This window comes from Falco cherrug, chromosome Z (genome assembly GCF_023634085.1).
Source record: "Falco cherrug isolate bFalChe1 chromosome Z, bFalChe1.pri, whole genome shotgun sequence".
NCBI lineage: Eukaryota > Metazoa > Chordata > Aves > Falconiformes > Falconidae > Falco > Falco cherrug.
This window is the reverse complement of record NC_073720.1, coordinates 1,960,158-1,975,475: the sequence shown is the minus strand read 5'-3', so window position 1 is coordinate 1,975,475 and position 15,318 is coordinate 1,960,158. Positions and strand designations below refer to the sequence as shown.

Genomic DNA, 15,318 nt, shown 5'->3' with positions numbered 1-15,318 from the left:
CGGTTTCTGTATGCACAGTAACCTCTCAACTTACTTTTCATCTTAAACTTACAGCTTCTTTCCTCAAACTTTCCTTAAACTTCCTTCCCTTTTCTGTCAGCTTGGTAAATATGTTTAAAAAAACCCAACAAAAACCAAAAAAACCCAAAAAAGACAAACGGATTTTTAGTACAGGGGGACAGAAGTAGTGCTGAGGTCTCTGTGTGTTTATATACACACACACAGTCCCTGTGAGCACTCAAATGAGAATATGAGATGGTTTAAAACTTGATTTTAGAGGATTTGCACCCCTGTCCTTGTACGAGGAGCAACTCATGAATAAACCTCTGTGATCTATTCCCACCTCTGCTTAGCAGTACTGGTGTTGTATCTTCTTGGTACCAAATCCCTTGGGGGACATAATTACAAGAGGGTTTGAATTTGGGTTTTTTTTTTCATACATTCACCATCTCTTTGTGTATATCCGATACAAGCTTTTGCTGTCCTCTACAAACACCATTTAAAGGGTAGGCAGCTGCTGCTAACAGGATATCCTCCCTTGCCCTACCTGTACATATATGTTAAAAAAACCCCAAAACCAAAAACAAACAACCCGTAAAAACAAAACCTACCTGTGAAAAGTATTAAAAAACCATCCTGTCTCTTTGAGCCAGGTCTGGTTATTTTTTTATAACTCGATAAAAATAACTTTATATATATAATATATATTTATATATTATAACATATAGATGTAAAATATATATTAAAAATAAAAACAATTCAAAAAAGAAACTCAATAAAAATAGCAGGTCCTGTTATTTTTAATTACAAACGGCCCATGGCCACCGTGCGTGGGGAGCAGTGATGAAGGGGGATGTCACATGTGGTGTTTTGCCCTTAGTTGTTTTAAAACCCCGTAACTAGTTGGCCATGTGCATGTTTTATATCTGGGCTGGGTTTTACCAGTCAAGCCTGTACATGGACACCTACAGCAGGCGTGTTTCTATGTTTTTGAAGACAGTTTGCTTTAGGAGTGGAAGGCTGGGTCCTACTGGCAAAATAATAATAATGTCACAGAACCCACAGCTGGTTCGGGGTTGTAAAAAAAATGAGGAATTTGGGATGCTTGCTTTGGCTTCCTGAATGGTAACACTAGGATCAGTTCCTCTCAGGTCTATACTCAGACTTCTGTTGATTGTACCATTGTTTCCACATGGGGAAAATGAACTGGCGGGGTTTTGTGCTGGTTTTGTACAGAGGTAGGTGATTATTCACGCTGCCACGAGAGTGGAGAGAGATGCACTTCGCCAGGAGTTAATATAAACCACATCAGGCTCAAATCAGAGCCTGTCAGACTCTCATGAAGATGGTTTAACCACTGGTGGATTGATCTTGTGTAGTCGTATGAAAGATTGAAGGATTTCAGATATTACTTGCTGAGATAATTTCAGGTTATATGTCTCTCTATATTGTACTATTGCACTGTATATGTTTGCTATTCACTGCTAGCAACAGTAAAAGTGAAATTGCTTTTGTCAGTGATAGCTCTACTAAGTTTTCTGAAAGCCAGCGTAAAACAGATGCTTAGTGGAGCTTCGGTCCCAACCTTGCTGCTTTTCACCTCAGCTTTTTGCTATTCTTTTCATAAGCTGGCCCTGAGCCTGTCAGCTGCTGCTGCTTCCATGGGCAGGAGGTCGCGGAGTGTGTGGCTTCACCTCCACATTTTAGATACTCACTCAGTATCTAAAGGAGATACAACTGCTTGGTAGTTTGAGTAGCTCTCTGGGCTCGATCAGCAGTGTCAGGTAGGATGGCCTCCTTTCCTGAGCGGGTGAGGGGGTAGGCACCCATATATACGTAGACACATACATGTAGTCACCTAAATACCCGTGCCTGAGCTTGGGGCTGACAGCAGCACCGGTTTCTCCGTACTAAACAGGTTGCAGTGGAAAAGAGGTGCCAGACTGCCATGCTCCACCAGGAGGATGGGGATTCGGTGGAGGAACCACGGAGCAGGGTGTTTTGTGGGAGAGCTGAGCTTCTACAAACCCTCAGGTGCCGAAACAGTTAATTTAATGATAAACCAGGGAGTTTTCCAAATTGCTTTGTTTGGCTTAAGTACCAGAACTCAAAGCCTCTTAGGTTTCTCAGTGTATTATTTTTTTTCCCCCCAATCTCGCCCTTGGTACTTCTCTAGAGATGTTTACCTACCACTGGCCCTTGTTAGAAGACAACACACTTAACGCTTATAATACAAGAGTCAACATATAGAATAGACCAGGAGCCCAAATGTGCTCACTCTGACCGTTAAGCGAAATAGTCACGTCATCGTAATATAAATGTACACGGAGTTATTCTTTCGCGTTGTGTTTGCACATTATTTAGATCAGTGGCCCGTGACTAAGGATGCTAAACACAACCTCAGTGTGAATAATGGATCAGAACTGTGCAGCCAAAAGAGCCGAGACCAGGGCTTAATATTTTCTTTCAACACATCATTACTCTGGAAATGCCATTGGGAAATTCCTTAATTCCCACTGGTTTTGGATTGAACACAATAAGTAAGAGGTAATGATATTTGTTGTTAATGATAGCAATGTTAATGGCTTTTAATAATAATAATTTAGCGGTAATACAAAGGAACACAAGGCTAGTATCCAGTGAACATCATGCTTTTTACACAAAGCTATTCTTCATAAGCTGTTTAGATATTGCAATGCTCTTAATGATCTCACGGTAAATTAATGCTGCTAATATAGCTCACAGTTATAGGCATAGAGACTGACCAAAAAAGATTTGCAGTAAGGAAAAAAATAAATTGTTTTGATACCAGTGGTGAAAAACCTGCGTTTTGGGTCCAGTGTGGCCCATGAAATTGGACCTTCTTCATCGTGTTTGCCCTTGGAGGGGATTAGGTGACTGTGGGTGCTCCATAAGGTGCATGTGCTAAATCCGGAGGCAGCCGATCACTTAAAGTATTGTTAAAAACTGGTTTTGATTTATTAATTCCTGTTGGCAGGCCAGCTTTCACATGGATTTGGTGAGCAACAGCCAAACCCTCAAACTCTATAAAGAGGTGCTGCTCTAAAAGGAATTTTACTACTTGAATCTGCAGTTCAGGCATTTCTGGGTTTTGCACATAGACTGAACACTTTTCTGTGAGGAATGGCATTAATATGAAGTTTCACTGGGGTTTTGGTTTTTTTTCTTTCCATTTCATCTCACTACATTGCAATGATCTAATAACTCATGTGCTGAAGCAACCTACTTAGCTTCTGCTCTTCCCAAGCGCATCAGTTTGTAGGCGTCAGGCTTTGAGTGGTGGGTTATCGCGTGTTTATGAGGTTAAATACTACTGCTGCTTAGGGCACAAGAGACAAAAGCAGTGAGATGGGAGCGAATGGAAGAAGGTATCGTACTGATCACTGCTACAAGACATAATTTCCAGGATTCTGAGGAAGTAGCCTACTCCAGTCTTGCGTGTTGCTGTTGATATTAGAGAATGGTTCAGGACGGTGTATTTTAAGGTGTGATTTTACTGTTAGTTTTGTTTTGTTTTTTTTTTTGTTGTTGTTGTTTTTCTCTCTCCTTCATCCCCTCTCATTTTATTCACGTTTCTTCCATGCCACCTTGGTCCTTTGTTCCGTGACACCTCTCAGCCGTGGCCACCACGGCACCTCCCACCCACCCTGCCACCCCCGTGCCGTTGGCCTCTCTGACTGACTCCTCTCCTTCCCCTCCAGCTGTCCCAAGTTCCAGTGTCCTCCCCTCTGCCCCTCGAGATGTGGTCCCTGTGTTGGTCTCCAGCCGATTTGTCCGTCTCAGCTGGCGTCCCCCTGCAGAAGCCCGAGGCAGCGTCCAGACCTACACCGTCTTCTTCTCCAGGGATGGCGTCAACAGGTAGGTGCCAACCTCTGGTGGAGACCCAACCTCCACGGGTCTCCTCTGGATGGGGGGATAGTCAGTCCTAAGAGGGCCTGAAGTCTTTAAGGGTATCTTACAAATGGTTCTCCATCTTGTGGAGTTCTCCCTGTGGTAAGTGCGAAGCTAGAAATGTCCTCGGTGTATTTTTGTAGCCACCATCTCCCCGGTTCTGTAACAGTGCTCATTGTCTTGGTATGAAGGACCGTTTGCGTTGACAGTGGTGTCTCTGGATCTTACCTCCTCCAGCTATTACTCAACTGTCTAACATCAAATAAAGTATCATTAGCTCCATGTTTTACCTTTTATCTTCCTGTGAAGACCCCAGCTCAAATATTCTTTGCCTTGCCGGCGGGGGTGAATGTGTTGAGCCCTGGTCAGCTGGAGAGGAGGAGGAGGAGGAAGAGGAGGAGGAGGACTGCTTCTAGAGCGGGGCAGTTGGTGTAGGACCTTGAAAACAGCCAGGAAGCGGGTTGTGAGGATTTTACGTGCTTGCAAATACCGTGGACCAGCCTGGGCTGTTCTGGCCACGTGGATTATAGCTGCACAGCAGATAGGTCTTTTGTGATAATGGCACGATAGGTGGTTTGGTGTTTGCGTGATTCCTCATATGCGTTCATTTCACCCTGGAAAAGGTATTGCACATTGAGTTGGGTTTTATTTTCCTAACTTCATACATGGGTTTATGCCCAAGAAAAATCTTGTGGTTTTCTCTTGCGGTACATCGTTACGAAGAACTCACTTCAAGTGTTCTGTCCTGTATTCACTGCTCTCAGGATACGCTTCAGCTGCCAGCTGGTGACTAGTACTGGTGTGTGCGCTGATGGCAGCTCAGCTTCTGAGGGGACCTGGATAGGAATCTGTATTTAATTGAAGAACAACTGGACATGCTTTGGAGTCATGAGAGCTAAAGAAGTGGGATTCCACAGTTACCAAAGTGAGCTCCCCTCCGCCACAGTGTGGGCTTATCCTTCATCCAAAGGGCTCAGTCTCACAGGCAAAATTTTCTGCCCCAGCCTGGACAGCTGCAAGCTTCTGATCTCAATCTCCAACTAGGTTCAGCTTTCTTTTATAGCCACGTAGCCATTTCTTCACCGAAAGAGCTGTCAGGCACTGGCACAGGCTGCCCAGGGAGGTGCTGGAGGCACCAGCCCTGGAGGGATTTAAAAGACATGTAGATGTGGCGCTCAGGGCCGTGGGTTAGTGGTGGCTTTTGGCAGTGCTGGGTTAATGGTTGGACTTGATGACCTGAAAGGTCTTTTCCAACCGAAATGATTCTATGTATAAGTTTTTTTAATTTGTTTCAATGCTTGTATATATTGGTAGCTACAACAGTGGTACCTGCTGCAGGAGGCAGATGCTCCTAGATAGAGATGGGTATCCATCTGGTCCAGCTGAGCAGCCTGAAAGGGCACAACACCCAAAGGGCTTGGGAGGAGCATGAAACGCTCTCTCCCTCCATAAAAGAATGTTCTGAAAATACAAGTTGACATTTCTGAGGCTGGTGCCGGAGGCAAGCATCTGCTGCAGCAGGGTGTCACGTGTGGGCTGGATGGCATGTAGGCCAGTCTGTGGCGAAAACACGGGGTAGGAGCCAGGCTCGTTGGGTCGTTTCACTGTCAGGAAGGGTCTGTTGAAGGTTGGGAGATACAAGTTGGCCCTGGAAAAGTAACCGGAGCAGAAAGGGCAACAGAAGGGTTCCTCAGGAAGTGAGGATGCTCAGCAGCATCCTTACCGCACCAGCATGGGTACCAAGCTGGGGCTGAATCACAGATATTTTTGCACACATGGGTCCTCCTGTCTGTCTGCAGCTGTTGCCACCAGTGATAACAGAACAGGTTCCCGTGCTCTGTGTGAGGGTTCTCATCCCCTTCACAAAGCGCTTTGAGATTTGTGGGTTGGCGTGAAGCGCCCGTGACATGGCCATACTGAGGGCGCTGGTGCAATCATATCTCATTTATATCTGGCTTAATAACATCAGAGCTGCCACATGCAACTGAGTTGAGTCATCTTCCAACTCAGCCTTTTAGTTTAGCAATAAGGAGGAAATACTAATGTTGTTGTACGAGGCCTTTAGCGGTGTTTCTGAGATTAAAAAGGATCTAAAAAGAGCTCACCCCTCATTGCCTTACACTTCCAAATAATTTTTCTTCCAGAATTTCCGTGGCGTTGCTCAAAGTCCCAAGTGCCAGAAGCATGCCTGAGTTCCGTTCCCAACAAGGTGCACGGCTTCTTAAAGAGTCTCCTGCAGGAGACTGAGGGCTCTGTGTTCACAGAACTAAACACATAAATAGAATAAAAATTCCACTTATGCTCCCTCCAGTGAGAGACTCATGATACCACCTGCAGTTGAAAACTTTGGAACGCTTTACCTGTCATTCTGCAAACTTTCAGCCAGACTGGGAGCTAAAATTAATGTCTAACTGGGAGCTAAAAGGGAATTTGTACGTTGTTTCCACCTTACTCTTAACAAAAGAGCTCTTTTTCTGTTTTCAGAAATAAATATCGGGTTTGACATTAACCTCAGGGATACAAAGGGATTGTCAGAGAAATTACTGTCAGTCTGGGGTGAGGCCGCCTTCCTGGGTTGGAGGGCAGGCAGGATTCACGTGGCAGCTGGTGGCATCACAGAGGCCGATGTGACACACAAGGCACACAGCCGTGGCGGGGACCAGCCAGAAAAAAAGTCTCCCATTCTTTGAACTCTCTCGTAAGGGGTTTTCAGCCCAGCCCTATCAAAGAAACCCCTTTTGGAAGCAATTGCACTTCAGGCTTCTTGCCTTCTGATGGGATGCTCTTTAATCTCTCCGCTCGCTCAGCGAGGGATCCTGCGTGAGATCAAAGGGGTTTGCTTGCTGATAAGGATGGTTGGGAAGAGCACTTACAAGTTAAAAGGCATTGGATAAAACGAACCTTAAATCTATTGGGTTCAATAAATAAACAGCCACGCGATACACCTGCTCTCAGGAAAGTTTCTGCTTGAGATAAAAGTACAGATTTAAAAGTGAGACGTTCTGTAACGTTTCCTGGTGACAGCAGGCTGTTAGTCGGAAAAATGAGCTGAAATAGTGTTTCACGTATAGGACCTGTAGTCGGTCTGTGACTCTTAATATGCTTTTGATTGTGTTTATTTTCTGTTAAATAGAGTGAGCTATAATGGCACGACAGAAATTTAATGCATACGTTTCGATGGAGATCACTCTTCAAGGGATTGACACGTACGTGCACACAAAGACCGTAAAAACCTGTCCTGCCACGTAGGAGAGGTGTTCCGGAAGGGAAAGGAGCTCATTTAGCTACAGACTCACTGAAAAAAAAACCCTATTCTGTATGCAAGTACTAAGGTCATATGAAAGATTAAAAAGACCAGGTTTACCAATGACAGGGGTAAATCCCTGCCTAGCTGCTTTATTTCCCATTTTCTGCTGGGATGCTGGGATGCTGCCCAGGTGCTGAGCTCTTGGAAGCGGGGCCATCCTTGAGGCAGCGAGGGCGGAGGTGCCACTTCATCTCCAACATCTCTCACATCCACGCAGTGTCATAACTTGTGTTTTTATTATTTATTTTAAAGCTAGAAGGTGGGCTTCAGGTGGGAAACGTTGGATCTGTCTCCATCTTTAGTCAACTTCCGGCCCAACACACGGCATTTATGCCTGAATGTTGCCCACACTGAATTGCAAAACTGATTTATTTTGTTGTTGTTGTTGTTGAGCAATTTTTTTGTTTGTTTGTTTGCAAAACGGGCCGGATTCGACGTTTCACTCCCCAGGCAGGTTGAAATGTCACTCTGATGTTGCTGTTGAGAAGTGTGTGTTCTCTCCTCCATCTCCACTGGCTGGTTTCTCAGTGCTCAGCGTTGATTCACACCAGCATTTGATATTTATATGGGAGCACATTAGTCACCACAAAGACAGAGATGTTGTTTGTTTTGGCTGATTTGCTCTTGATCTCTCTAAACCAAAAAAACCCAAAAAACCAACCACCTCCTCAAATTTAACCTCAAGACATGTTTAATTACCTGTGCGTTGTTTGAAATGAATTCAGCCTTCCCGGCGAGAATTCGTATCACTACATTTAAAATTTAATTTACAATAAAAAATTCACTGTATTTATTTATAAATAATGAGAAACGTTTATGTGGTGATATATTTCTGTTTAGCAATATTAGACAAGGCACAAAGCCTAAAAATAGAATTCAGGTTTTGATTGCACCTTTGAAATATGAAGTTGGCTCAACAGCGGGTCCTGATTTGTAGCTGTCGTTCTGTTTGAACTGACTGTTAGCAACCGCTTTTCCCAATAAAGGAAATTAAATGCTCTGATCTTAAAAGGAGGGGGAAGAAAAAAAGAAAGAAGAAGAAAATGACCCTGGAAATCAGCCACATTACAGCTGAACGTAAAACCCTTTGGCGAAGGACTCTTGCAAGGCTGGAGCCAGGTGTGGTTTTAGTGGAGCATTCACTAGAACTTGATGTCGGTGACAAATAAATGCAAATAAATGTCACAATGAGCTCACAGATCTCCAGCTTTAGCTCCCTGCATGTTGCAGCCTGGAGAAATGAATCAGGGACCACTTAATTTAATACAAAAACTTATATTTGATTAAAGCCTAGCTTCCAAATTCCTAGCTGAAGTTCTAAAATATCATTCCCAGATGATCTATTTACATTCATTTTCAGGTTTACTTATTATAATCAAGGACTTTGTGTTATTTGGTGGGAGAATGAGAATGGGAGATAAAAAGAAGGGTTCAAGGTAGTAGAAGTCCATCCATTTTAAAATTAATAGTATTCATTTCACAGCAAGGAGCATTAACATGACTTTTCTTACTTGAAGTAACTAATTACATGTTTGAAACATTATAAAAGCATTTGTTACACACCTGAGAGATACATGGGAACTGTAATTATTTTATTTTTTTTATTTTACATATTGATATGGTAATGTAACACAATCTTCAGTCACTGGAAACTACACGTCGAAGCTTCCATTTTACAAGAAAGCAAACGACTTTAGTCAAGGTCTTTTAGTTTTAGACTGTAACTTATGGCCAAGATGGGTTTGAAAAAGAAAAGCCCAAATGTAAAGGGTGCCTGTTTCAAGGATGTTTGGTGTTTTTTATAGTATTCCTGTGCTGTGGTAGCATCTGAAGTGTGTTAACCCCTCACTGGCAAGCAGGAGCAGGCGATGGACTTGTGGATGTGGGTGATGCTCCTCTCGCCTAACTTCAGCCTGAGTGCACTGGAGCTCAGGGGTGAGAGGCAGCCCTCTGCTTCACAGCACCCATCTGATGTGGTTTCGATACTTATCTCACAAAGACAAGCATGGGGTTGCTGTAGTCATAAGGAGTTTTTTTCCTTTTCACTAGCTGGAGGCTTTGCGGTGTCGCAAAAGACGTCACTGCCAGGTGACATTGGCACGCAGCTCGTTTAAACAAAAGGGATAATTTATTTTCTTGCGTCTCATCGTTACGCTGCCCTGGGATACACAGGAACATTGGAGCTGGGGGAGGTTGGTCAGTCTGAAGGCAACGGACCCATCTGGGTGTCTGCAATCGTCTGGGTGCCAAAATTCCAGAAACCTGTGAGCAGGAGCTTTGTGCCAGGAGAGTAACCAGGTACTTCTGTCCCGTGCCAGGAGAAGAACCAGCTAATTCTGTCCTGGGTCACTTATTCCTCTAAATGTCTGTGACAGGTTGGGAGATGGGGCTACTCATCAAGAGATGCGCTGGCTGTTCTCGCATCTCAGCCTGGCCAGGGGCAAACCTCAGCCCTTTCTTTTTTTGCTTTGTTCCTCTTAGTCTCAGTCCTGGGGTGTTTGCTTGATTCTTATTCATTCTTTACTTGGGAAAATCTGGAATTTTTTTTTATACAATCCATTTCTTATTTTTTTTGAAGTTACAAACAATATCTTGCACTGCCCTGTGGGCTTCTGGTGTTGCATCTGGAAGATGCTCTGGATCTGATAGCTGGAAAACCCAAGCTATAGGAAGTAAAACCGATAAAGGTTTAATGTGCTCAGTGCTCTCCTGAGGTGCATGGAAGGGACACGCTGGGTGGCCAAGGACGGGGAGATTGCCCGCTGTGATTTTTCAGCACAGGCTGGGGACAGGCCAAGAGCTTCTGCTGGTCAACTCTGCTTCCAAACTGGAAAACATGAAATTACCAGAGCGCAGGGCTGGGATTTGAGCTAATTAGCTTTGGAAATGATGTGTGGATAAGATGGGGTGGGCTGCAGGCACCTCCAGCCGCTGCCAGCCCGCCTGGCGGTTTCCAGTGGGAGCAGCCATCAGTTTTACCTGGGCTTGCATTTATCTAGGAATGGACTGGCCCATCCGTGCAGGTGGTGAGCTTGTTGTGTTCATCAGCTTGAGAGCACTGGTGTACCTGCGTGGTTATACAGCTCCTGGTTATACATATAAATATAGAGATATACATGTATATATCTATATACAGAGAAGTGTCCTGGGAGATGGGCTTTAGTCCCACTGTTGACATCCAGTGGAAGATGAGCACTGAAGCTGCTGAGATTACGTTTGCAGATGAGTGCATTAGAGTAAAATCCAAGGACTTGCTTGGACGTTTACAGAAGGCTGAGACTGGAGGGTGACACAGCAAAGGCAGGTCTGAGAAGAGGAACGGCAGCCCTGGGTCTCCTCGGTGCCTCTGTGGCAGGGCTGGAGTTTTACCATTGCTCCGCGCACTCAGCATCCGATACCAAAGGGGCTGTGTCAGAATTTCGCTCCTCACCATAGCCCTTCACACCTGCATCCCAAACTACACTAGATGAAAGAGTTGTGCTGGTTCAGTCCCTTTAGTCTAAAAAGCGCATTTGATTCCTCTCGGGAAGTCACTCACCAGTGACACGAGTGCCAAGGGCACCAGAGTCATGTACTTTTATTTTCTTTTTTTTTTTTTTTTTTCTTTCTTACCAGATAACGGGAAAAGACTTCCTGAAAGAATGCTGCAAACCTTTGCACCTTTCCAGACTTGCATATATGTATCACCACAGGTACCCCCGTCACAGAGAAGTGTTATATGAGATCTGACTGGAGTTTTATCATGTCAGCTTTTCGTTCTCTTGCTTCTTTACTGCTCTTGTGGCATTGAAAGGTGGTCTCATTGCTTCTTTGCTGTTACCAAAAAAAGATATATGCAGTGAGAGAAGTGGCTGACAGTCCCCTCATCCTGCAGGTGGGAAGTCACGGGGCAGAGTTTGTTTTCTCTCTTAGGGCTGTGGATTCCTGCTTCTTCTTGAAGGGTTAAGAGCATATCCTAGCTGTTCTGTTCAGCGGCCACTGGCCATCCGCAGCCCCGCTGCCTTCAGCGGCAATCTGACGGTTACAAATCCATTGGAGCCACTCTCGGTGCAAGTGGGTTCCCACTTGGACAGCTTGCAAACAGAAACCAGGGGTAAGAGGCAAGAGAATAAAATTAGCAGACTTGGGAAGGGCAAAGGCTCTGCCTGCCAGCATCCTCACCAGGGAGCAGCAGCCCCCCAAGAGAAACCTTTCTGCTGGAATAAAGGTGTGAAACTCCCCTTGGCTCCGCTAAGGGATGATCCAAGTGTTTAACCCCAGGGAACGGTCGCCCAAGCCTTGTTCAGTCAATCCTCAGAGGGCTGGAGCGACGGTGGAGTGCGATGCTTGGAGGACAGGACCGGCCTCTGGTTTGAGAAATTTCATTTCAAGGAAACGTTCCCCAAAGGACCAATAATCCCCATTCTCTGAATTGCTGCTATGGCTATTGCAGCGCTGTGTGAAGTTTAACAATTAGTTGATTCAGTCTTAAATGATTTTTTTAGTTGGTTTTTTTTTTTTCCTACAGCATGAAATCTACCTTTTTGTTGTTATTTTTTCAGGGGGCTTCTAGTAAAGGAGAAGAGCAAGGCACACCACCCATAGTAAATCAGTTACAAAAGCAATTTTACCTACTTCTGCTTGCAGATTGTCCGTGAAATGACTGTGATTTTGCCCAATTTAAACCCTGCTTTACTGTTTAAGGATTGTTTTTTTCCCAGATAATCCCATGTTAATGACTTTAGGTCCGTATCTTTCTCACCAATCATTTTTCTGGCAGAGTTTTGCGTGACCCAAGGCTGGGTAATCCAGTTTCAGGGTGCCGGTCGCCCTTCAGCCCTGGCTGCTAGTGGTGCCAGGAAAAATTAACCCGACTCTTGCCCTGATGGGAGGATGATGTCCCGGTGTCCTGGTTTCGGCTAGGATAGGGTTAATTTTCTTCTTAGCTGGTGTGGTGCTGTGGTTTGGATTTGGTGGGAGAACAGGGCTGATAACACGCTGATGGTTTTTAATTGCTGCTTGGTGATGTTTCTCCTGAGTCAAGGACTTTGCAGCTTCTGGGGCCCTGCAAGCAAGAAGGCTGGAGGGGTGCAAGAAATTGGGAGGGGATGGATATTCCATCCCATAGGATGCGTATGAAGCTGGGGGAAGAAGGAGGAAGGGGGGACATTTAGAGTGATGATGTTTGTCTTCCCAAGTCCTTGTTAGGTGTGATGGAGGCCTGCTGTCCTTGAGGGGGAGGAGGGGGGGGCTGAACCTGCCTGCAGTGGGAAGTGCTCAATGAATTCCTGGGTTTGCTTTGCTCGCGTGTGCAGCTTTTGCTTCACCTCTTAAACTGGGTTTATCTCACCCGACGAGGTTTCTCACTTTTACCCTTCCGACTCTCTCCTGCATCCCAAAAGCTGCGCATGCATCTCCCTTTCTGTATCAGAGGCATGTTCCTTTATTGAATAGCCATTTCCTTCCATCTCTTTCCTTTTTTTTTTGTTGTATTAAGGAAGGCAAAGGACCAATATACTGTATAACTTATGAAGTGCCTAAATACAAGTTGTCTTTGTAGTGCTTGCAGCATTCCCAGCGGGCTCCACTACTTGAATTAGGAATTTTAAAATAAAAAAAAAATGATTAAAAAAAAAAAAAAGCCCTATAGATAAACAAGCCTCAAACTTCAGTTTGAGAGCAGGTTACCAGCTGCATAAATCAATAATGCTTTAAGATCCACATGCATTTTAGAGTGATTTATTTTAAAATAAAAAATTTATTTTTTTAGGGAACGGGCAGTCAACACATCTCAGTCTGGGACTCTGCAACTTACTGTGGGCAACCTGAAGCCAGAGGAGACCTACACCTTCCGAGTAGTGGCATACAACGAGTGGGGACCAGGAGAGAGCTCGCAGCCCGTCAAGGTCGCCACGCAGCCGGAGCGTGAGTTTGCGCTGGAGTGGGGCTGGGCATGGGTGGCACCAACAGCTCTAGTGACAAACTGCAGCTCTCCTCGTGCACTGCTTCAAGGGTTTTATATAGCTTCTCTTAGAAAATACGTCCGGGTCCTTATGTATGGTAAATAACACCTTTCCTCAGTCTGTAAGATTTCTGGCAGAGCACCGACCTGCTCAGCAGCAGTGTATTGCTGGGTTGTGTCACGGCTTTGATCGCACATCCCATCTTCTATGATGTGACAGTGTAAGTGATCTCAAAAGCTGTGCTACGGTACATAAGGAGTTGGGGTTTTTACAAGAAAACGCGATAAACTCGCTGAAAAACACAAAATCTTTCCGCTGGAGTAAACGTTTTGGATTATCGGTGTTTGAAAGCAAGGTTTTCTGTTAGTTGATGCTTAGCAGTAAGTGTGTTTTGTAAATCTCTGGAGCAGGTGGAACCTTTCAGCAGACACTTTTCTCTTTTTCTACGGCTCATTTTATTGTAAGTACTTGCACACGTGTCTGGTCTCCAGAAAGAAGAGACATTTTTTCCAGTTGAGTTTGTCCTACTGCAGCTTTTCTTGCTTGGAAGGTCCAAGAAGGACAGTTACAGGGAGAGGTTTGAAACATTGTTTGAGCCCTTCCATGGCAAAGGTAATAATTCAGTGGAACTGGCCGCTAAAATGGGGTTGGTATCTAGTCCTTAGCACCGAGATGGGTGCTGGGTCTGATACCGATGGGCACTGGACCACTTTAGTGAACCATCTCGGGGGAAGTGGGATGCTGAGCTGCTTTTATGCTCCATGCAGTAAGGCAGGAGGGTACCACTGCACACAAACTGTTTTACATTGCCATGTGTTGCCACGTAGAGAGATTTTATCCGAAAGGCAGTGTTTGTCTGAAACCCCCTTGTTCTGTGAACCCCCTGAAATGTGTTCTCGGTTCATTGCCATAGGTGACTTGTGGCTGGGAGCAGGTAGAGGAGGTGGGAATGGCTCTCCATGGGTAGTGGAGGAGAAGAAGAGCTTGGAAGCAAATCCTGTGCATAAGGCGAGCCTCTGGAGGTGGCTTCAGGTGGCCTTTGAACTGTTTGGTTCCTTAACAGCTAAGCTGAGCCCCAGGCAAAGTGTCTATTAGGGCCAGCGAGAGCGTGTGCGATGTCCCCTGACCAGGCAGGTGTTGTGAACAAGTGGAAAAGGGACCTTTCAACTTACATCACTCTGTGATACTGTTGTCTAGAGCTTTGTTTATCACAAAACATGAATTTCACTCCCCGTTGTCACTTCCCAAACCCCCGAGAGTTGTGATGCTGATGAAAGTGTCACCTGAGAGGTGTCGCTTTCTGTTTTTCTCAACGGTGTTGCATGTTAGGTACGTCTTCAATCCTGCTCTGATGTTGCTCTGCCACTTACTTGCGGTTACCATGTGCAAACATAAGCAAGGTTCTATCTCAGCCCTTTTTGGGGAAATAATTCTTGAAAGTCAGTTTAGGAATCGGAGCCTTTTGACATTAAGGCACCAAGGACCCACTCAGCAGTATCATTTATCTATTAGCAATTTACCTCTGCTTAAACGCACGCGCACACATGTGCATATACATGTTGCTGCATCTGTTTGTATTTTAGATATGTAATATGACCAATATACAGCTACATTTACAGAAGTAAAATAACATTTCAATCGGGAAAATGCCTTCCCAGTGAAAAGCAGGCACCGCTACCCTCTGCTGTCACCCTCTGAAGCTACCACGACGCAGAGTTCCCAGCCCTGTTGAAGGCACAGCGTAGACATTTAGAATATCTTTCCTATTTAATATTGTTAAGATTTCTCTAAAGCATCAAGTTTGAGCCTGGAGAAAGTATTGCTTTCCATTTTTCCCTTCGCTTTTTTGTGTTGACCGAATTATCTTATCATTGTGAAACAACTCGCTCAGGTCCTGGGAGGCAGTCAGCCTCTACGCGGCTGTCTTTTAGAACACGCTGAAACTCTTGTACAATAAATTACATGGCTGCTCATAAATTGAATTTCCACGTTATTTGAAAATATCAGCAGTATTATGCAACCTGGCATTGTTAAAGAAGAAAAAGCTGATGAAAAAGGACATCTGAAATTCATGTCCGTCAGCACCCGTTTCTGCAAGTGCATCCATGTGCTCTGTAATCAGTTTAAAAGATCACCAGAACAAGTTCCAGCTTTTTG

General features: G+C 44.8%; 1 protein-coding gene across 1 annotated transcript in view; it reads left to right on the top strand.

Moving 5' to 3' along the window:
• DCC (DCC netrin 1 receptor) overlaps positions 1–15,318 on the top strand; it is a 556,872-nt gene that overhangs the window by 377,188 nt on the left and 164,366 nt on the right. Inside the window, exons 8-9 of the mRNA XM_055699136.1 lie at positions 3,723–3,879; positions 12,969–13,123. Coding sequence (XP_055555111.1) covers positions 3,723–3,879; positions 12,969–13,123 — 312 coding nt within the window. The remainder of the gene's footprint in view (positions 1–3,722; positions 3,880–12,968; positions 13,124–15,318) is intronic.